The sequence below is a fragment of the Polypterus senegalus genome, chromosome 2 (assembly GCF_016835505.1).
Source record: "Polypterus senegalus isolate Bchr_013 chromosome 2, ASM1683550v1, whole genome shotgun sequence".
Taxonomy (NCBI): Eukaryota; Metazoa; Chordata; class Cladistia; order Polypteriformes; family Polypteridae; genus Polypterus; species Polypterus senegalus.
Window position 1 is genome coordinate 34265941 of NC_053155.1, and position 23895 is coordinate 34289835.

The following is a 23895-nucleotide window of genomic DNA, read 5'->3' on the forward strand; positions in this document are numbered from 1 at the left end:
GGGTGGGCTTGGACCCGAACCAGCTCCAAACCCTGGACCTTTTAAAATCTGCAGCCACAAGGACAATCTCATATCCGTTAAATCCAACAAGTTTGTATATCGGGTTGGGTGATTAATTACAGTAACATTGAGTATAATCTTCGGTGGCAATAGGGTTGGCGTTACTACCTCAGGGTTTCAGAATCGTAGGCTGAAATCTCGGGCCAGGCAATAGTTGTGTAATTCGTATATTCTCCCCTGTTTAAACTTGTAATGTGGTGCAGTGGTTATGACTTTAGACATCAAACCCTGACGTTGCGGGCACAAGTCCTCCCACTGACACTGTATAACTATGTGTACGTGCTAAAACTAAAGAATGTAACCAATGTAACTTGTTCAGCTAAATAATAAGTAATGATAGCGCCGCTAACGACTCTGGAGTGGTGGCCAGGTAGGCATAGCTGGCTCATTATTTAACTAATGGAAAACAAGGAGAAAATGCTGTCCTCCGCCAGAGGCGTTTCCCAAATACGTGTCGGTGCGCACCCTCATTGCCGGGTTAAACGAGGACATTGCAATTCCAGTAGCGACCGACCGAGTTTTAAATCACTGTCACAACAATGCCTTGCGATATCAAGTTAATTAGCAATTGGCTCTTGCTGTACAGTACTCGAGTCATACCTCTCAGTCTCCGGCAGGTGTCACGCTGGACACTGCGAGGAATGGAGTCGTGCATGTTCTGCGTGGTCAGTCTCTGCCGATGACAGTGTTTACCTGCCCTCCCACGGCCGGCGACGTCAAAACAAGTAAAGAACGCGCGCAGCTCCCAAGGACGCGTCCGAGCGCGTGTCCAGTGCGACTACCCTGGCCTGATTGCGGTGGCGCCAACGGAGCGAGCGAGCGATTATCAGTCGTGCGACAGACTCGCTCACCGCTGGATTAACCTTGCGTTTATCCACTCAACACCTCCTCCTCCTCCTCCTCCGTCCTACCTCCATCACCCCATCAGGGAATCCGTCCGATACAGTCCTCAATAAGTGGCATTAGATGAAAATAATAATAATACGTTTGCAGCGTTTATACATATTCGTTTTGATCTAACGGGGTGATAACATTAAAGCAAACTCTCCTCTGAGATATTGGTAATCTCACTGTAGGGGCTTGATGTGAAGAGAGCCGGCATCTTCTGCGGCTCGACAGAGGGAGAGAGAGAGAGAGAGAGAGAGACTGGCAGTATTCGAGCAGGATTAAATGCACCGTCATCTGGATCTTTTACCGTTGCAAAGGAGGCCCGAATCAGCCTAGCGTGTATTATGCCAGGTAGGCATCTGTTTATTTATCGCTTGGTAACTGTTGCGCCACTAATGTGGCCGGGTTCACCTTTATTTATTTAGTTCTAAGGGGTTTAGTAGTTAGATCACGTAGGTAGATCAGAGAGATGGTTAGATCACATAGATAGCACATAGGGGCATTTACAGTACACATATACACTAAGTACTTTTATGAATTATATTTTGTACAGTGCACAACAGTTTGGAAGGCTAAAGTACAATAAAACACCTTGCGGAAAAAAATGCCATGCACAGATACTTGTGCGTCTTTTTTGTGTGTCTTTTTAACAACTGTAATAATAATAATAATAATAATAATAATATGGCAATATGAAAAATAATATAATATATAATAATATATTTTTTTTAAATTGTCCTATACTATATGTATACTATGTACTATATAGACATGATAGAGACAGACATATTAACAGATCACAAGCACCGATGGATTGGATAGACTCAGCATTTTTTTTATAAAAAATGTACTTATTTACAGATATAGCAGTGATAATTTTACTGAAGACACACTGTGCAATATATTCAGCGTATCTGCACACATTTATTTTGAGTAAATCTCATGCACAGCCACATTTCTATCAGTCTGTAGTGGCCAGTGTATCTTTCTATCTGGTAGTGTGCTAGAGAAATGGCCTTAGCACAGTTGATGCACAACGGGCAGAACAAACTGACTAAAAAGGCAGGTTCAATCATGGGAGTCAGGCTGGACTCATTGGAGGAAAGTGCTAGAACAGAGGACACTCAGGAGATTCCTTACTATCCTGGACGTTGACTTTCACTCCCTGTATGAGGATATGGCTAAACAGAAAAGCAGTGTCGGTAATAGACTGAGACAACTGCGTTGTTTCAAGGAGCTTCGTGTGAGGTCATTGCTACCCTTAGCCATCAGGCATTTATAATAAGGCAGTCCTTGGCAGAGGTGCTCTTGTTCCCTGTGTGCTGAGTGGTGCTGAGCTGTTGTAGCAGACATCTTCATAGACAATGAGCCTGTGTTTAATATACTGTGCCAATAATTGAGATCATGCACTGTGAAATTGTAACTGATAAGTATGTACAATTTAAAATACTTTACACTTAGTAGATAGCTAACCTTTGTTAATTTACTATAATATAGATATATATAATTTTATAAAATAGATAATTCTTGTTTTATCTACATTTGTGCCTTTTTTGTCTGTAACTGTAACCCTGCAATTTTCTTCAAGGTTAATAAAGATTCAGTGTCTGTCCATTTACATTTACATACAGTATTTGACTGATGCCTTTATCCAAGGCAACTTACAACATTTATGATACAATTGGTTAAATATCTTTTGGTTTTCCCACTGGAGCTCAGGAAGGTCAAGTGACTTGGTCATGGCCACACAGTGTCAGAAGCAGGATCTGAACCCACAACATCAGGGTTTGTGGTCCAAAGCCTTTACTACTGCACCATCTGTCTATTTAGCTATCTGTTCTATCTATATATAATAGGAATTGATGAATGGATGGTCTGGTCAAGCGTATGTAAAATAGATGGATCAATTTAAAGAATTTTTTATAAATCATACTTTAGATATAAAAGCCAAGAGAACTATGTATATTTACAGAAAGAGAAATTAGAATTGTACACATGAAACAGAGTACAGTATAATGTATTCACATTATCTGAACATGCTTATTTGAATGTACAGCAGGTAATGCACATTAATGAGTGGGTAAACAGGCAGGTGAAACACAAACAGACATAGGGCATATACTGTAGTAGGTTCAGTACAGTTTCTTTTTATAAAGTGCACTTCCATATACATCTGAACATCTGATTCTGAAGTTTGAACATCTGATTCTTCTGATTAGGAGAACAATGTATAAGCAAGATCTGTGGATAAGATAACTGTCCAACCGCAGATCTTGCCTATACATTGTTCTCCTCTCTTGCTTAATGAATCTTAGCCTGAAGAGGTTGTAGTCTTCCAAAGTTGTATCTGTCCTGGTGTCTATATAAACACAGGGAACTCCAGTTTCTGTATTACATCTGGCCTGAAGAAAGGGCCTTTGGTGCCTCGAAAGCTTGCATATTGTAATCTTCCTAGTTAGCCAATAAAAGGTGTCATTTTGCTTGACTTCTCACTACATTCACAATAGCTAACATGGTACAACACCTTAGTATTGGGGTGAACAGTGTTTATTTTTCAGTCTATGGACAGAAACTGTAAGTGAATAAATTTAATATGTGCACACAGTAAGATTATTTTTGTAGTCCATGATGATCATATAATTCTTTGTAAACGTTTATATGTAAAAACTATTATATATATATATATATATATATATATATATATATATATAAATGAAGGGACATTATGTTGTGACTAATGTAACAGTGACACTGCATCTGGAGTGCTGTGTACAATTCCAGTCAGCATAATACAAAAAAGACTTTGCAGCACTGGATATTATTGTTGTATGACAACCAGCATTTATTTTCGTGTTATTCTTGTTTTTGAATTATTATTTGTCATATCTTTTTGTAATTTCTATCAGGTTTGATTATTACTTGTTATTTGTGTACTATATCTTTAAATTCTCTGCCATTCCTTTCTATTTTGTGGGTTGAACTCCAGGAAGTGAGGCCACTCTGATGTCACCACTTCTGGGTCTTCCTGCTGCCTTTATATTGAGGTCAGAGAGTGAGTCCCAGTAGTGGATCACTGAGTTTGTTGGAGTTTTCAAATTGAGAGTATTGTCTCCTTTTTGATCACCTTCTCTTATGAATGTTTCACTTCTGTAATAAGATTTCTGAATTTGGAACCTATTTACTTTTGACTACCATTTAGGTAGATCCTTTTTGCCTTCTATTTTGCCCCTTTTTCTGTTTTTTTTTTCTATAAATTCTATAGTGATACTTTGTATTTTCCCAATAGGCAAGAGCTATATGGTTACTCTTGTAGGACATTTTTGTTCATTTTTGGACCATTAATAAGTTCTTTGAACTTTTATAACCTGTTCCTCATTTTGGGCCCAAGCAGCTAGAAGCCTGCAAGTAATAGTCAGAGATGACTGCATAATAGAGGATATGTGCAGAATTTTTTCAAAGTCTGGCAGGATCTAATCAATAATATTTTAGAATAAGCTCTTAAAGAACTGAGGAAGCAGATTCTCTTCCCATTTCTTCTCCATTTATCTTTATCCACCCATTAAACTCATAATTTACTTCGTTGGCCATGCTCTTTCTCATGGGTGGGGGTTAATTTGTTTTCAATCCTATTTTTTGTAAAAATTGATCAATTTGTATGGAATGATTACAATAAAATCAATCAAAAAAAAGAGATGACTGCATAGGCTGTAGTGTAATTTGGGCAGTCTACAAGAGAGTCCTGGCCAGCTTTATGGCTCTTATTGAAGGCCTTGTATCCCATTTCATCATGCTTTTGACTGCATTTTATAACTTTCTGCAGAAAAGAGCAACCAAGTGCATTGTGGATCTAAAGGGCCTTTGCTATTTAGACAGGCTAATGAAGTTTGCTTTTTATCCAGCCCATAGAGTTTTCTGCATGATTCTAAACTTGATCTTCCAAATTTAACAGCATTATTTCCATTAAATATTGAATCACACACTTAAGGCTACCAGTGGAATTAAAGAGAGGTATGTTTAAGAAAAACCAGACAACACTTGTTAAAGTGTTGTGGGTCTTCTTCTTCTCCTTTCGGCTGCTCCTGTTAGGGGTTGCCACAGTGGATCATCTTCTTCCATATCTTTCTGTCCTCTGCATCTTGTTCTGTTACACCCATCATCTGCATGTCCTCTCTCACCACATCCATAAACCTCCTCTTAGGCCTTCCTCTTTTCCTCTTGTCTGGCAGCTCTATCCTTAGCATCCTTCTCCCAATATACTCATCATCTCTGCTCTGCACATGACCAAACCAACGCAATCTCACCTCTCTGACTTTGTTTCCCAACCGTCCAACTTGAGCTGATCCTCTAATGTACTCATTTCTAATCCTATCCATCCTCGTCACACCCAGTGCAAATCTTAGCATCTTTAACTCTGCTACCTCCGACTCTGTCTCCTGTGCCACCGTCTCTAACCCATAACACATAGCTGGTCTCACTACCGTCCTGTAGACCTTCCCTTTCACTCTTGCTGATACCTGTTTGTCACAAATCACTCCTGACACTCTTCTCTACCATTCCACCCTGCCTTCACTTTCTTTTTCACTTCTCTTCCACAATCCCCATTACTCTGTACTGTTGATCCCAAGTATTTAAACTCATCCACCTTCGCCAACTCTACTCCTTGCATCCTCATCATTCCACTGACCTCCCTCTCATTTGCACACATGTGTTCTGTCTTGTTCCTACTGGCCTTCATTCCTCTCCTCTCCAAAGCATATCTGCACCTCTCCAGGGTCTTCTCAAACTGCTCCCTACTATCGTTACAGATGACAGTGTCATCAGCAAACATCATAGTCCACAGGGACTCCTGTCTAATCTCGTCTGTCAACCTGTCTGTCACCATTGCAAATAAGAAAGGGCTCAGAGCCGATCCTTGATGTAATCCCACCTCCACCTTGAATACATCTGTCACTCCTACCACAGACCTCACCAATGTTACACTTCCCTTGTACATATCCTGTACAACTCTTACATACTTCTCTGCCACTCCCAACCTCTTCATACAATACCAATACTTGTTAAAGTGTTGTGGGTATCTGGAATAAATTGCTGAGTAATGTTGAAGAGAACATATTCACAGCTTTTCAAATTATTCCTGGAATGAGATGTTGGGACAACTCAAGTATTATCTAATCCAGAGTTGTCCAACTCCAGTATGGAGTGTAACCTAGACCTTCATCTTTCTTTATTTTCAGATATTGTATGATGGACACAGCTTGCTGGTAATGTGTTGGCTCATTTTATATATCATTACTGTTTGGCTGCTAATTAAGGAAAAAAAAGATTTGAATCTTAAGTAGCAAGTCATTTAAAATGAAGGCATAAAAAAAAACGTTAATTAGCAGAAACACCGGTAAACAGTTAAGAAAGGGGTTAAAATGAAAACCTGTAGCCACTGTAGCCCTCCATGACCAGAGTTGGAGACTCCTGATCGTACCAAACGAGCTCAGTGGGCTTGTTAGTCATACTCCTCACATTCTTAATATGACTTCATCATCACACACTTCATTCATATTTTAGAGTTTACCTTTGCATGATATACTATTCTTAGTTAGTCAATTTTTGTTGCTTGTATTTACAGTAACAGACCAGGCGTTTGTGACTCTGGCTACCAGTGATGTGTATGGGTTGGGAGCCTTGGTTCTTGGTCATTCTCTTCGGCATCAAAGAACATCCAGGCAGCTGGTTATTTTAATAACACCACAAGTATCCAGCAGCATCAGGTAAGACGCACTAGTCAGTCATTCATCAGCACATCTCCTGACTTTGAGGTCTTCTCTTTAATTGTCAACTGAAATAATATAAAGATGAGTTAAATCATCACTTAAATGTTAATGTAATGTGTCCAGTTTTCAGCTAATGTTACAGATTATGTGTGCTCCTGCAGCTACTTATCTATTTAGGACTATGCTTCTTTCATATAAAAGACATGATTTGAAATGTGCTGCTAACTTTTCACAACAAGTGTTTTTTGTGTTTGTTTTTTCTTATAATTTTGTTTGTGTTGTTGAGTGTAGGAATATTGTAAATTTAGCATATGTCAATGACATTTGTGTAATCAGATTTTTTTGATAAATAAAATATGTAATAATGTAAAAATCATAGAGAAAGTGTTAATATAACTATTGCACTGCAACTTTACAGCTGCATTGTTAGGGTTATGTTCTCTATGGAGTCTGGTACTTTGTTTTCATTTATGTGTAGGATATCTAAAATTAAAAAAATGTATTTGTCACATACAGTTATATACACAGCACACATTTTAGTGAAATGTTTAATTACAGAAGCTTAAGGAAAATATAAATACAATAATAACCAAACCCCAAAAACACATAAGAACTTCAGGCTTGGACAGGTATAGAGCTGCTGCTCTCGACAACAGACTTGTAGGTGGCAGTGAGATGATCAGGTTTGCACATTTGTGCCAGAGGTGTACATTTAAATGCATTAATATTGTTGCCTTACATGTAATATTTTTAGGATGGGTGTCATACCCCAGTGCTCTCTTTTAGAATAAATAGATTTTAAAAAAGGAAGAATAAATTAAATATTCTTTACAGCCCCATAGAGTGCATCATTGTTTAACCTTCATAAGCACAAAAGGCAGATGTTGCACATTGGAATGAAAATGTTCTGGAAATCTGCTTATGAATTGTAGGTTATTTAAACATAATACAACATCTATACTGTTAAAAACAAGAAATTGAAAAAGTAATGTTTATTAAATTTGATAAACACACAGAAAATCAAAGTTTGCAATATTATATTGAACATCTGTTCCAGGAAATTGAGAGTTTCATGTTTACCAAATAAAAATGGAACTAAATATATTCTTATTAGTTTGATTTGTGATTTGTTTTCTCATGGAATAAACTATATTAAAATAACTGTGAATAACAAATATAATTCACTTTGTGCATTTCACTGATTATTTTACAGTTCCTTTTGCTTTTCCTCATTTCTCATATCAATTATCCATTCATCCATTTTCCAACCTGCTGAATCCAAATACAGGGTCACGGGGGTCTGCTGGAGCCAATCCCAGCCAACACAGGGCACAAGGCAGGAACCAATCCTGGGCAGGGTGCCAACCCACCACAGAACACACACAAACACACCCACACACCAAGCACACACTAGGGCCAATGTAGAATCGCCAATCCACCTAACCTGCATGTCTTTGGATCGTGGGAGGAAACCGGAGCGCCCGGAGGAAACCCACGCAGACACGGGGAGAACATGCAAACTCCACACAGGGAGGACCCGGGAAGCGAACCCGGGTCTCCTAACTGCGAGGCAACTGCGCCACCGTGCCGCCCTCATATCAATTAACTCTTGGATATTATAAGCCTGATAATTCTTCTGCGGAGGCTTAATGATACTTTCTTGTCATATGGAGATTAAAAGTGTACTGACATTCATATCTTACTAAACGCCATCTGATCTTAAGATGGAAGCACAGGTATTTGTCACCTGCTAGGCATTACTGCCTGACGCACCTCTGTCGGTGCCAGTGGGGAGGCTGCAGAATCATTAATTAGGAGCCACCCTTCCCTGATGTTTTGCCCCTTTAATCCTGGGACATCTCAAGATGGTGGGGTAGATGTAGGGATGCCTCCATACCACTCCCTTTATACCAAACATGGGAATACTTACAGTGCTGCAGCATTGCAAGGAGGTAGCATTTCCAGGTAAGGCGGAAGCCCCTCAAAGTGGCAATGCCTGTTCTTGTCAAGACCTTCTGATGGTACCTACAGCACACCACAGGGCTGTCCAATGGGACTACAAAACCCAGGGTGCCCCATGGGTACATGCATGGACGCTACAACCAAAAGAGTCTGCCATCTACGTAGTGCTTTAGAGGATTACATATTCCTAATAGTCTCTCCCTTTCCTTCCACTATATGGGCCTTTTGCCTAGGCAAGAGTACATCCATCCCATTCAGGAATCCAGTCCATCCTTCCCATTGTCACACACGTGTGAATAGGAGGTAGCTGAAGGGCTTAAAGAATAATGGTAACACATCTGCCCAAGGGGGCGGCGGGGTGCACTAACTCTCTTTCTAAGTCCCCTGCAGACCTTTCCTGGGAAATCCCACCAGGAGCCACTGCGGGACAATTCGGGACACATCACTTCCGGTCCGGGCCCCGAGGACAACATCACTTCCCCCAGACCTCCTATAAAGCCTCACTCCCTTCCTCTGGAATTCAGTTCTGTTTTGGACTCAGTCTTGTAAACTACTCTGGTCTTACAATTCTTTACTTTTGCAGCCAGGAACATATTATACGGGTGGCTGCCCCAAACCTTTCCCATGTCTGAAGTCTTGTTACACCATCCATTACACATTATAAAACTGAAGTGTCTTAGATCACGTATTTAGTGTATTCTAATACAGGGTGACACAGAAAAACGGGAACTTTTGAAAAACCCAATAAAAGTAGAAAAAATCCAACAAAAAAATTGTATGACAGCAATTGAACCACTACAACTTGCCTTTTAAGAGACAGTAATCCAAATTATCAATGTCTGAAAATTATGTCCTGTAGATGGCATCCTCCTGTACGTATGCATTCTTCCAATCTGCTGTTGAGGTTCCCCATTGATCGCTGCAACATCTCAGCTGGGATACCACGAATTTCGTCTTGAATTCTTTGTTTCAATTAATTCAGTGTCCTTGACCGAGTCGTGTAGACCCGACTCTTAAGGTAGCCCCACAAGAAAAAATCACAAACGGACAAATCCAGTGATCTTCAGGGCCAGGGAATGTCACCGAATCTTGAGATGACACGGTTACTGAACAATTCTCTCACAGCTGCCATTGATTGCCTTGCAATTGATTACCAAATTACTAAATGGCGAGATTCTTTACAGCTTAAGGTCCCTGTTCCGCAGTGCTGCCAACTGTACATGGCTGCCACTACGCATTTCAGAAGTTCCCGTTTTTCTGTGTCACACTGTATTTGGGAACTACTAAATACCTTCAGTATGTCTATATGCTATAAACAGCATGTTGAATGTTTGCAGTGAAGGGACTAGGTAAGTGGTTATTATATTAGTGAGAATGTGGGTGTCTTCATGAGTGGGTCCTGTGTTGGACTGGTGCCTTTGTCTATTGTTGTTTCTTGCCTTGCACTCCCAGTTAGATTAAGAATATTTAACAATGTTATGTTTTGTTTATCCTGTTTATTTAAGATAACATTTGCAGATGTTTAATTAATGGAATACAGCAAAGTGTCAAAAGAAAAAGTAAAATGTGCACACTTGTCTATTCATTGTAATAGCTAGCATGAATGTAAAACGTATTTAAATTCTGCCATGTAGGAATAGAAACAGTAAAAGATATACTCAAATACAATATTATTAAAGGGTCTGCATCATTGAATATTAAATATTATTTTTATGAGAAGCCTTTTGACAGTCTTTTAGCTATAGCATTTTATTAGTTAATCATTGTACTAATATCTTACAAGGAAACTCACATGGCAGCCATCTGCCCTCAGGAAAACTCCAGAAGGCAAAAATGCACAATGGCGTCATATTAAGTACTACAAAAAACTACAGAAGAGAGATGACCATAGGTAGAACACAAAATATAAATGAAGAAATGTAAACTAATCTTAGGTACAGTGCTAGTCAGTGCCTACCTACACAGGTTCTGAACCATACATATAAAGCTCTACCATTATGACCTTACATTATTTTTCCACCCATGCACTAAGCTTCCAATACCCCAGCTCCCTCTTTCTTGCTGTTTCCTCTTAAATAACATGTTTTGATCTTAGATTTTCTTGAGTTCACCCCAAGATCTCCTCCAGATTTTATACTTCCATTCTCTGGAAACAAAGTGGCTTAAATCCCATCTGATGATCATGAGCTTCTATTTAGCCAATCCTGGATATTACTCCAGCCTGAACCTTTATTTACCTTTAAAACTGAAATCTGCATGGCAGTTCTTCAGCTGCCTAATCTCATAGAGGGTACAGAAGGTTCCCATACATTCCCTTCTTATGCCATCTTCTGGGACCTTATGTTACTATATATTTCATTCCCAGTTTGGCCTCATCATATATTTTAAAAGAGGTTCGGTTAACCCTTGCAAGTATAATTCAGCCTGCCCCCTAGTGTCCTGAGAGAACATTGTGTACTTCCACTCACACTGCTTTTTTCTTACAGTACATATGCTGGTGCCCCTCTCTAAACCCTTTTCAGTGCATATAGCATACATTGAAGGTATACAACACCCTAGTAATTCCTGCTTTGCTATACTGGTCTACTGAATACAAAGGGCATCTGCTGCCCAACTTATGACAATGTCATTTTCTCGGAGGATATCCAGCTTTCTTTTTTCAATCCTGATGGACCCTTACTACTGGCTGGCATCACTTCACATTGATAACACACCAGTCATCATTAAGGTGCTAGATAGCATTAAAAGTGTTTTTTTATGTCTTTTAATACTTACATGACAGATTTTGCTGGATGCTTTGGAAAATGCAAAATAAATAAATAAATGTTCATATAAATGCAAGCCTTCAAAATTTGTTTTTTTAGAAAACTTAATAGATATTCTTAAAAACAGTATGTATTTATGGTTTTACAATATATGTGTTCACATGTTTTAGAATATATTTAAATGCATTTAATGTTTTTAACATCAAATCATTAGAAAACTTTGCTTTTTGAAAATCATTGTTATTTGGAGTTGTAAATATGCTCCTTAAAAAGAGGTCAAATTTGAAGGTTATTAACTTTATTATAATAAAGGATTTCTTTGTTTTCTAGAAAGAGATCACCTAATAGAAAAGACATCTCGCTGCAAGGAAAATAACTTATTAATCCTGATTTCAATTGTGTTATGATTCCAACTTGATAGGAGGAATTTTTTCAAATTCTAATATTGAAGACAAGATGGTCAATATTAGATAAGTGATTAATTACTTGTTAGATCCCCAATGCAAATATTCTTGTCTAATTGTTTACAGTTTATTGTTACTGTTACGATTGTTTATTGTAACAGTTTGAAAAGCAAACAAAAAATAAATAAGATGTTATGCCTTTATCCAAATTTCTGTAAAATCTCAATTTACACAATTACAATGATGTCTGTGTAGGTGACTTACATTGTAGAGTACTCTGGCTAATGTAGAAGTTAAATACAAATTCCTCGTAATAATGTAATTTTTCCTTTTAACTAATTGCTAAGTTTTTTCAACTGCGAAAAACAGGAAACTTCCTTATTCTTTTATGATTTTGCTGATAAGTCTTAAACACTGTCTATTGTGTAAATAACAAAAAAACACAGGATATGTGAAGTCAACATTTGGATATCTTTTTTTCTCTGTTATTCAAACAGTAATAAATATGAAGTATTAAAGAAATATTTCTTACTGTTACTTTTCTGCAAGTAATAAACAACCTTGATTAGTTAATTAGTATTTTGGCTTAAGTTGGTGGCACATTGCACTATTTCTAGTTGGAAAGCATGCCAGACTTAACAACTGCAGGTGCTAGGTCGTGTTCCCTTAAGGATCTCAGATTACATGACAGGAAAATTCAGACAGTGACAAACTATGAGATTCTGTGATGTCCTTTCAACACAATTTAAAATTTCAAAAGTATCATCAGCTCGCCACACTCTGACAGTCAATTATCATTCTGGCCTAGAGTGATGGTGGCTGTAGAAATTCTTTTCAGGTATGGTGAGTTCAGCTGCAGTCTCAACCCTTTCTTTTTCCTTTTTTCACTCTGTTATGGTCCAATAAACATAACGCACCAGACATACAAACTTGTTTTCAATTTCTGCAAGGCAAAACACCCACTTTTCTTCTTTCCTGCCATTCTTATTATATGCATTTACTTCAGGTGAGCACATATTGGTTGACAGCTCTTGCATATACATAAGCCTGCCATGTAACTTAAGACAAGATCAAACCTGTTTGATTTGGTGGGAGTAAGCCGCAGACCAGTCTGACTGAGATACAGGAGATGTTAATATGCACAACTAGCAGTCAAGGAAGCATGCCACGACAACCCCATACTCACTAAAATTATGTACATTTATTAATTTTTGTTTGAGGCCACCCTCCTCATCTAAGGGTTGCAGATAGTTAGAAAATATGGAAGGGATTATAGTCCATTACAGGCTTTACTTTGCAAGCACCCATTCATACTAGAGCAGTTAACTGTACTTGCTCTTCATTTGGCTGTTGGAGAGATCTGAAGTGCCCAAAGAAAGTCCATATATATGTGGGTACACTCCACACCGGCTGATCGCAATGCTAAGCATTTTCAAGTCTTGAAATTAGGCATAGTGTTTTAATTGTAGAAAATGCTTTTATAATAGAAACACTGTATGGTTTATATATGTTGTATATTAAACAGAATAATGGGTGATTTACTTAAAACAACCATGATGTCATCATTAAAATACTCAAATATTATTGTGTTATTTCTTCTAAAACTTACAATCTATCCTTTTTTGTTGAAGCAGGAATTTGATTACTTTCCCCTAAACATCATGCACATCTGTCCTTCCTCATGGCTTATGTCTGCAAATGCTATGCAAAATTGCCATTATGTGATTATTCACTTAGTTCTTCTGTTGCTTTTAAATTTGTTACTTCAGAGGATAACATTAATGAGACCATGGTACAGGGTTTTCCAGAGAAAAATTTTTTTTTTGAGGTATACTGTTTTGAAAAAAAGAGCTAGAATATAATATTAGAGCTTCTTATGTTATTTGACCTATTTAACTGCTGATGCTTAGAAGCCATGTGTTTACGTCAGATGTCTGAGTACTCAGCAATAAATAGATATTTTAATTTTGCTTGCGGCCTTTTGTATCAGTAGTACAGTATTAGAATGTTTGTTTTGCTGTCAAAGGTGCCTTATAAAATGTCTGCTCTCTTTTCTTCCCTAATTAATCCCAGGACTGTTCTGGACAGTGTTTTTGATGAGGTCATTGAGGTGAGTGGATTAGACAGCGGTGACACAGCACATTTGGCATTGATGAAACGACCAGACCTAGGAATAACCTTCACCAAACTGCAGTGTTGGACTCTCATTCAGTACTCCAAGTGCGTTTTCCTGGATGCTGACACCCTTGTGAGTGAATATAATTTGTTAAAATGCCATCTATTTGACACTTTTTCAGCTGTTGCTGCAGTTAGTGAGCTTGGGGTTGAGTTTCTTAAATGTCTTAAAGGACAGCAGTTATTAATAGGTTTGCTATGTTTTGAGGCAGCTGGTGGATGTCCCTTGTGGAATGGGTTTTCACTTTTAGAAACTGATGCATGCAAAACCACATCATATTAGAGTATATTAACCAGCTCTTTCACATAAGGATTCGTCAGTAATCTTATGTGGCATAATGTTAATATTGTTACGACAGTAAAAAGTAAAAAGCCCACACTTTTTGCTAAAACTATTTTAAAATGTTGGTGATACATTAGTAATTGTACTTGTATGTAAAAAAACTACATTTATATATTCAAACTGGGGAGCACAGTGACAAAGTAGGTGTGAGTGCCATTTTATAGATCATGTGGCTTCAGATCCCATGCTTGAACACTGACCATTTTACATTGTTCACTTTGATGTGAAGTGTAGTTTTGTTCTCTGTTGTTCTTAATTATCCATATATAATGTGGTTGCAGGAGACTAAACCTACTTGATTAAACACACATGTATGGAATCTATATTACATGCACTCATACTTGCTCATACTGGTTAAATTAATAAAACATATAAATATTTGGGAATATTATGTGGAATGGAAATAACAGACTTGAGCAAAGTGCCATTCCATTGAAGGGTCCACTCACACACACTCACAAAAGGCCAATTTAGAGTCACCGGTTAATGCATCATACATACCTTTCATAAATGGAAGGAACACTGGAGTATATAGATAAACTTTCATACAAAAAAAGCATATAGACTTCCCACAAAAGACAAAAACAGTACATATGAATATTAAATACAGGAGGCTGGATCTTGAGATGTTGTGATTCAGGGTATCTCAGAAGTACTGTATAGGGTTAAGGTCAGGAGGGAAGAGAGGCAATGTCAGCACATGCACACCAGCATTCATTCCTTAGCTTTGACAGACAAACAGTTGTGACTGTAACAGCTATGTGTTGCATGGTGCTGTCCTGCATTAAGGTCAGGTCCGATGAGAGATGTGAACAGAGGACACCTGACGTCAACTTTCTCTGAGGCCAGCAGCATGAAGATTATCCACCAATATTTTGTTGCTGATGTGGGCATTGTGTCCAGCAGTTTCAGCAGTAGTATGAGTGACAGATCTGAAGCAATTAATTTTCCTTCTAAACCTTCTAAAACTATCAAAAATATAAAAATTGGTATTTGGTGAAAAATACTGATAAATATGTTACAATTTTGGACTCAGACATTATAAACATATCACTTGACTACAGTATATCCTGCAATCAAAATTACTATTCCTCTTTTCTTCAAGGTGCTATGTAATGTGGATGAGCTCTTTGACAGAGAGGAGTTTTCTGCAGCACCAGACCCTGGATGGCCTGACTGCTTCAACACTGGTGTGTTTGTCTTTAGGCCATCATTACAGACATACGGCAGACTTTTGCAGTTTGCAGGGGTTCATGGTAGCTTTGATGGTAAGTTATTGCAATTTTGTTAGTATGTAATATATTTTGATTCTAATGAAATAAAAAAGCGATAAAAAATTGTGGCTTTTTATTGAGTGTCCCATCTTTGTTTACTCACAACCATTGAAATTATGTTTTTACTTGAAAAATATATATTTTTTATTTATCTGTTTATTAAAATATCACTTTTAATGAGATTTTCAACTTACAATTGTTAGAATACCACTTTAAAGTTATGTTGATAGTTTTTCTTGCCCACTTCTTGAGTCAGCTACAGAATTTTGGAACATGTCAGAATAACGTTCGATTGGGGATGTTGTGATACCAGAATTTTTGTATTCAATACCAATACCAGTGAAATTCGATAGGATACCATGGCAAAAATGGAAATCTCTTTCTCTGCCTTTTTAGTTTAAAGTAGATCCTGTATTTAATTGGACAATGTTGTGCATTTTTCTGTAAAAGAATAAAAAAATGTATAAATACTAATTGTAAGAGCAATTTCAAAATGTGGTATATCCATCATGTATTTGCCCAGCTATCATTTAAGAAAATTGGTATTGGCCTTCATAAATATCATATTACAGTGCATGATTTGAATTTAATGTGTGACAGACATGGGAATTCTTCCAGTGTAACAACCACTGTGGGTAGGGGGGTTATAATCTCTGGGGGAGTTCAGCAAGGGCTTTATAAACAATCATATCATCACATACAACCTGATTTATGTTATTATATGCACATTCTAATTTTATTCCCTGACATTTTCTCTCCTGAAACTGAAAATCAATACCAAAAATAAACGTCAAGTCACATCAATTGGCTTTACTGTCATACTATTCATAAACAGTATTGCAGCATATAGTGTTATGAAATAGCATTCCCCAGGAGCACATTGCATGAATTGATAGTGATAACTTGAAATAGGTAGTAATAAATAAATACATGATAAAAGCAACAGCAACAACAAAAAAGCTGTACTAACAAATATAATGAATGTACTTTATATAACTAAACTACTAGCAACAAATGTGAGTGGAGGTGGCCAGCACAGAGTTCAGACTCCATATAGCCAAAGGGTAGAAGCTATTCTGGATCCTGGCGGGATTATTATATTTGTACTGTTGAATTTGTAAATTCCAAAATAATTTAGGATATTTTCATTTAAACAAACTCTTTAAAACTTGTTTGTAACAACATGATTTTAAAATTGGGTTTATCTGAAAATCCTTGTTAGGTTTCTGACATTTGCTATTGTAAGATTTATATTTGCATTATTAGCTAGTAAAAAACTTGCTAAAGAGTAATTTATAGAGGATGAGTCAAGCTGATTCATCTTTCAACCGTTAGTCTTCTGTTGCTTTAAATTTGCAGATCAATCCCTTTTACGTTTGTCCCAACTTCAGCACTTCCTATGTAAAATCATACTTGTCAGTTTTATATTAATCTATTACTCACGAATTCTTGTAAAAGCATCCATTGTTGTGATGTGTTTAAAGCATCCTATATGAGTGATCAGACTTTGTTATTCCCTTAGCTTTGTTCAAATCCTGAATTAGAAATTTACTAGACTGATATTACTTGTATTCAATTAATTGTAACTGAGAGACTGTATTTCATTTGCCAATGTGCCAATAATGTATATGATATACTGTATGTACTTATACTACGCTCATCTCATGTTAGGGGATATACTAATGAACATTGGTTTACCTTCAAAAATCAAATGACTGATACAAATTTAGCATTTGCGTAATTAGTCTGCTCCTTTGTCCACATTGCCAGCGTCTGAATTGGATATCCATAAGTGCCGGTACTCTCCATTTAAGTCTGATTTAACTCAGTTGAAAAGCAGCGGGATGGGAGGTGTCCCCTAGTAATTATAAGAGTATAAATACTTTTTCATTCAATCGAAGGGGCTGATTCAGTTGAAGAGCGGGGCTGGGTCCCCATGAAGTTTTTACTGTGGCAATGCTTTAACATTCGTTTGAAAAGTGGTTGCTTATATTTTTGAGTGCCTTAATACTTTCAACATTGTATTGAAGAGTAGGGTCCTTGTGGTTTCAAACATGCAGAGGCTCCCTATGGAATTTCAAGCTTCTGGATACTTTAACATTTGCCCAATGTGTGTGGGAAAGAGGGGCTTTGTTGCATGATGCATGCCGATATGCTAGATAACACTACCGGTATTCAACTGGGGTACTAGTCCAATTTAAGCACTTCATATTGCAATAAATTAATGTCTATTAACACAGTACATGTCATATTGCAAGAGGGACATCCTTTGGAGCATCTAAATACTACATAAATTATATTTTGCTATTAGCAAAGGACAACACTTTGTAATTGGATGGATGCTGAAAAGGATATCTGTAGATAAACAATAAGAGAATGAATAAAAAGCCTCTACTACTTTATTGTGACAGTGTAGGACATAGTATTAAAAAGTGATTAACATCACTGTCTACAATTTAAATAATTATAACTGCATCTAATCGGCTAACGTCGTTCACTTTCAAAGCACGCATGAATCTGTATCTCTGCTAATTTAAAAATGGATGTATTGGCCAAAGCATTTCTAGACATGACTTCAGCTGTTCTTTTCGAGATTTGTTAATGTGGTGTTGTAGCACTATGAGCCATTTTCATATATACGTTTTATTCACTCTTATCATATATTATTGTGCCTTCTGAAGTTATATGTATACTTACTGTCACTCATCAGTGTGGTACCGACTTTCAAGCTATGGTACTGATAAAAAAGCAAATACAGTTACGTTTTCAGCATATTGGTGTTCACTAGGTGACATCTCTATTCTTGATAGCTGTTGTGGAATTTTCATGTTTATTGAAACAAAATAAATTGAAGACCTACTTTGAAAAGGTCCCAAATTGAATTTCTGTTTTTATTGCCACATATTTTTTTAGGTGAAATTTATGTTAAAATACAAAATGGTCAATGCCCTCAAACCTTTAAACCCTTATAAGGATTTTCAGATTAAGCATTTTTTAAAGCAATCATCTGATTTAGTCATTTACATAATAGTGTGAATTAAACTTTTTCTTGTATAGTAATACAAATAGCACAGTTACATACAGCAAAAACAATCTTGTGCCCAAAAATATGTATAATTACATGTGTGTTTACATTTATGTATATATATGTCTGTGTTTGTAGATAGATAGATGAGTTTGCATTAATATCATTGTTAATAAACATATATACTGTACATGTGTTTGTATTTTTGAAGTGTGTTGAGGTATAGTATTGATTATGTCTTTAATAATTTTCATTATGAGAGATGCTGGATCCATCATCTAGTGTTCAGATCCTGCATTCAGTCATTTTCTGTGTTAAGTTTCTTCAGGCTACTTTGGATTTCATCCCACTTTCCAAAATATGTACATGTCACATTAATTGGTAAGTGAATGTGTGTTTGTTTATGCATATTCGACATTAGATTGCCTCACTCTCTCAGTGCTGCTGTGATATTCTCCTGCCCACCATTACCCTTATGCGGGTTTGAAAATGTATGTATGTGCAATACTAGTATTATAGTACCAGTAAAGTGTAGGATTTTGATGATTAATAGTCAATTAGACGCCCACCTAGGAGGATGCCATAATAATGTGGGATTTGAAAAAAAAAATTAACTTGGTCAATTAATTATCAGTTTTGCTTTCAGCAATACCAGTAATTAATCCAATAATTAGTCAACGCTCCTACTTCATTTACTTTGCCTTTCTCTGTTGTAAGAGTTGGGTCTCCAGCCTTTAGATTTATATCAGGGTAACTGAAACACACTCACTTTAAGGAATAGAATAATGCAATGTGTTAATAAACACAAGGATTATACAAGTATGATAAATGCATATATATATAAATATATATATATATATATATATATATATATATATATATATATATATATATATATATATATATATATATATATATATATATTGTGAGCTGAGTGGCTAGAGGATACAGATGCTCCTGGGAAAACCCCTCCTTAAAATGCTGACAGACTACCTTCACATTGGTGCCTTACTTGCTGGGCTTGCTTGCGGGCTGCTCTATTGGACGATATGCTTCCCACGCGGTACTCCGCATACTTAAAAGCACGAACAGCACCTATGGATTTTTGATTGATTTCTTTTCTCTCTTTCGGTGTCTTTCTCAGATATTCTCTGCTCCTGTTGCACACTCCTTTTGAAGAGGAAGAAATGTTTGCATTCTTTTAATTGTAAGATGGAGCTGTCTTCTCTGTCTTGTCAAGGAGCATGTTTAAACCTTTGGAAGAGACAAATGTTTGTTTGCAGTGTTTGAATAAAGTTCCTGTCTCTACAACCTCCTGTGTTTCTGTCACATTTCTTCTTTTTCAAAGGAGTTTGCGACAGGAGCAGCCCGCAAGCAAGCCCAGCAAGTAAGGGAGCAATGTGAAGCAATGTGAAGGTAGTCTGTCAGCCATTTTAGGGGGGGCTTTCCCAGGAGCGTCTGTATCCTCTTGCCCCCCAGCTCAAACTCAATATATGTCAATATATATTGACATATAAGACTGGACACAGACAGCCTAAATAGACAAACATAACATAGGCTGGTTATTTAGAGATTTACTTTATTTTGGTATAAATAAATAGTTTTACAATACCAAGTCTTTATGGAGGATGCCCAATGTTGTGTTGACTTGTTGCTTTGTTGTTGGTCCAGGTTCAAGTGAAAGATTCTTTATGCATTGGAGTGCACTCTTTCTCTTTGCTTCATGATCCTTGTCAGTGCTATGCTGTTGCTTCCTCAGCTTGCCTTCTGCTGTCTTTTGTCATTTCATAGCATTACTTGTTTTGGCCTAAGTGTTAAGATGCTGAAGTTCCTTTTTAAAGTAATAGCGTCTCAGCCTTGTCAGAATTTTGGCACAGAGTTTTGACTTGACAGACTGGGTCTCAGCTTTAAGTTCACAAAGAGAAGAGTTTACCGGATTAGTCTGTCCAAGGGAGAGTGGCTTATAAATTTATTAGGTTTCAGAGACAAGGTTTCAGAATGTCATTTTGCATATTTCCCCTTTCCTGAGATAATTTCAGAGAGGATGCCGCAAGAGAATCCCTGAACTTCTCTTAACTTCCTATTCTCATGGCTCTTTTCCTCACATTTACTTTGAGAGATGGAGTGCTTGTGGTTTTAAAAGAAGGTTAAACCTTCTCCTGATTGGATTAAAACATTTTCCAGTTACAAAATCAGTGTCTTCTAATAGATGTGTTCTTCTATCCAACGAAGTTGTCATCCCTTGAACTTTAAGTCTTTGTCCTTGTCCATGTCCAGTTCGTGTCTTGTGGCTCAAGAGGTCTGCAGAGATGCCTCTGGAGAGATATCATTGCAATTCTGATTTATACCTTAGTTTTCAGATAAAATACAGGCAGATCCTGGTACAAGTGGGTGTTTGGTCACTTAGTTTGGATTACAAGTGGGGGAATGCACAGCTGGGTGCCTGCATCCATGTTAAATCTGTTTTTTTAACAAGCCTGGTGTACCACTAAAGCCTAGGGGAATGTCCACAATGTCTGCCAAACCACAGCAGATTAGTTTAAAGATGAGGTCCCAGGATAACACACCAAAGAAGGTAGGGGTTTCAAAATAATTACTTGTTTTTGGGTTTCACTTCTTAAAGTGGCCTGTGGGAACAAGTTCACCAATTATGCTACTTTATGTCATTTATTTTATTAATTGTAAGGCTTTATAAAATTTTTATTGTATCTGAATTTCTGAAGCTAACATTCTTGTTAGCAACAAACCATTTCATGCAAATGAAAGCAGGCAAAACCTTTTTTCAGATATGTGACATAGTTGTGTTAACATTGTAAAATTGCTGAAGGCTATACAGTAGAAAATCATACATTTTATTTCAGTATTTTAAGTTTTCCAAAACTGCGATTTTGACAAAATCACGGAAATGTATGTCAGCGTAGCTAAACTCTGAGAAAAGCATTTAACTCAATAGGGAAGGAGGAAATAGGAAAACCTCTGCCAACTATGCTGGACTGATTATTGTTGCCATAAAAAATAAGACCTGAGCTGTGAGGCATATACAATAATTACAAACAAAATATAACAAATCGCTATAAAGTAGAAATAAATAAAACTATACTGTATATATTTACCATTGTGCTTACAGAGTTCCAGTGTTCAGGGCATTGATAGGCCATGCATCATTTTTTGAAGTCATGCTGTGTTTAGCTGGAACGTCTCTTTTAATTCCAATCTGTCTGTGCAGATGCTTTGCATTTTTTTCCTCCGTTAAGAAGGTAAAAATGCCTTGTAAATATTAATAAACCATTTGTTATTATTTCACATGGATTCATGATTTCTGATTTGGGGGCTGTGGAAAGTGTCGGGATCCTTTTAAGGTTTGTTTTAACTTGCTGACTTTTGGCCAGCATGACCAATTAGCCATGTGGCATGGCTGCAATTGAGTAAGTCCACAGGGATCAGCGTTATGTGCTTGGTGGAAGTGCTCATAATGTTCTAATTATGGTCAGATAATGTACCTTTCAAGTAAAAATGTGATTTTTTTTTATGATGTGAGTTGCAAATCCAGCTAGTGAACTGACTGGATAATAGCATCATATATGCTTGAAACAGATCAGGCAATGATGTAAAATGTGAGGTGGAGTATGCCTACATTATGTGTGTTGTAATGTTTTCTGTATGTGCAGTTGAGTAATGACATCCCCATTCAACATAGCCTGAGCCGGCCATGCAGCAAATTTCCAGTAAAATATTCGACAAACAAGGTCACCACGCCTTAACCACTCAGTTGAAGTGTCCCTTAATGATAAATGCTGCCTGGTGTTCAGGTACATTATAAAGTCTGTGTTATTCTTGTTATTCATGCATATTGCATTTGATACTGAAAAGTAACGATAGTAAAAAAATGTATAGTATCATCTTTTGTGGTTCAAAATAAAATTTTAATAAAAGACCAGTTTGTTTTAATAGACTCAGTTGAACAATGTAAAGTATCTAAATGTAAGCATTAGCTGTTTAATATATAAATGTAATTTCCTCATCTGCAACCATGCTGCTGCAGCCTTCAGGGTTTTGGCTAGAACATGCTTCTCTTAATGAACAATCATTTTAGACAGTGGATTCTTTGTTGCACATGTAAAGCAGACAACGGCCATGGTAAAAGTTTAAATTTAGACCTCAATAGCTGTTGAATGTGGTCAAGAGATCACTTAACAAGTCTTGTTTCTATTAGCTCTCAAAGTTTTACTGTATTAATGTTATCTGAATTAGAAAATAAGGCTGAATACAGTTCCAGTGTCTGGGGATGAAACAAGTTTAATTATATACTCTCTCTCTATATATTTTTTTTTATAAAGGAGGAGACCAAGGACTGTTAAACTCATTTTTTCATAACTGGGCAGTAAAGGATATCGATAAACATCTGCCTTTCTTGTACAATCTGAACACAAGTTCTACATACACCTATCTTCCTGCATTCAGACAGTAAGTACAAGTGTATCAAATTTCTGTTCTACTACTTTTAGTATCAAATCTACTAGAACTCTATATTTTACATCACTTCATATTCACACTAGTATAAGGTTTGCAGCTGTTGTCACAAAAGGTGTCTTATACATTACACTTTAAATCACAACTTTACCAGTTTAGTATCCACAAATACTGTATGATCTATCCATCCATCAATTATCCAACCCGCTATATCCTAACTACAGGGTCACAGGTGTCTGCTGGAGCCAATCCCAGCCAACATAGGGCACAAGGCAGGAAACAAACCCCGGGCAGGGCGCCAGCCCACCGCAGAATATGATCTATGGTAAGATATTTATTAGCAATTTTAAAAAGCAAACACAAATGAAAAATTCAAAACCAACTAATTCTCTATTACCCAGGTTTAGCTGCATTACAACTGCCATAATAATGGCACAGTGAGGTGAAAAAATAAAACAAATGAGCCTGACACACATCTAGTAAGCTTGACCTAAAAGTGCACAGGGGTCCATAGGTAAATGAACTTCCAGATTGAAAATCTGTTTACTTCAGTAGAGCAGTTCTAAACTCGGAATATTTTCTCTTGTTCATGGCCACAAGAAACTGAAAAAGTCTGTTTAATTTTCATACTTTAATATTTTACCTGCCCATATTTATTCTGTCTTTCCTCTTATTGTGTTGGCGATAATTTAAACTGTGTATTGAGTGTAGGTAGGGGGATTCAGTATCCTCAGTTGAATTTCATTCTGGGTCATTTTCTGAGT

The 23895-nt window shown here is 37.0% G+C and overlaps 1 protein-coding gene across 2 annotated transcripts in view; it reads left to right on the forward strand.

Moving 5' to 3' along the window:
* The first annotated feature begins 648 nt into the window (after positions 1 to 648).
* gyg2 (glycogenin 2) overlaps positions 649 to 23895 on the forward strand; it is a 67729-nt gene continuing 44482 nt past the window's right edge. The window contains exons 1-5 of one of the 2 annotated variants that reach the window (XM_039743565.1): positions 649 to 1299; positions 6569 to 6710; positions 13918 to 14092; positions 15468 to 15630; positions 22999 to 23125. In XM_039743565.1, coding sequence (XP_039599499.1) covers positions 1293 to 1299; positions 6569 to 6710; positions 13918 to 14092; positions 15468 to 15630; positions 22999 to 23125 — 614 coding nt within the window. In that variant the 5' untranslated portion in view covers positions 649 to 1292. The remainder of the gene's footprint in view (positions 1300 to 6568; positions 6711 to 13917; positions 14093 to 15467; positions 15631 to 22998; positions 23126 to 23895) is intronic. The other variant, XM_039743564.1, reaches the window with a different exon arrangement.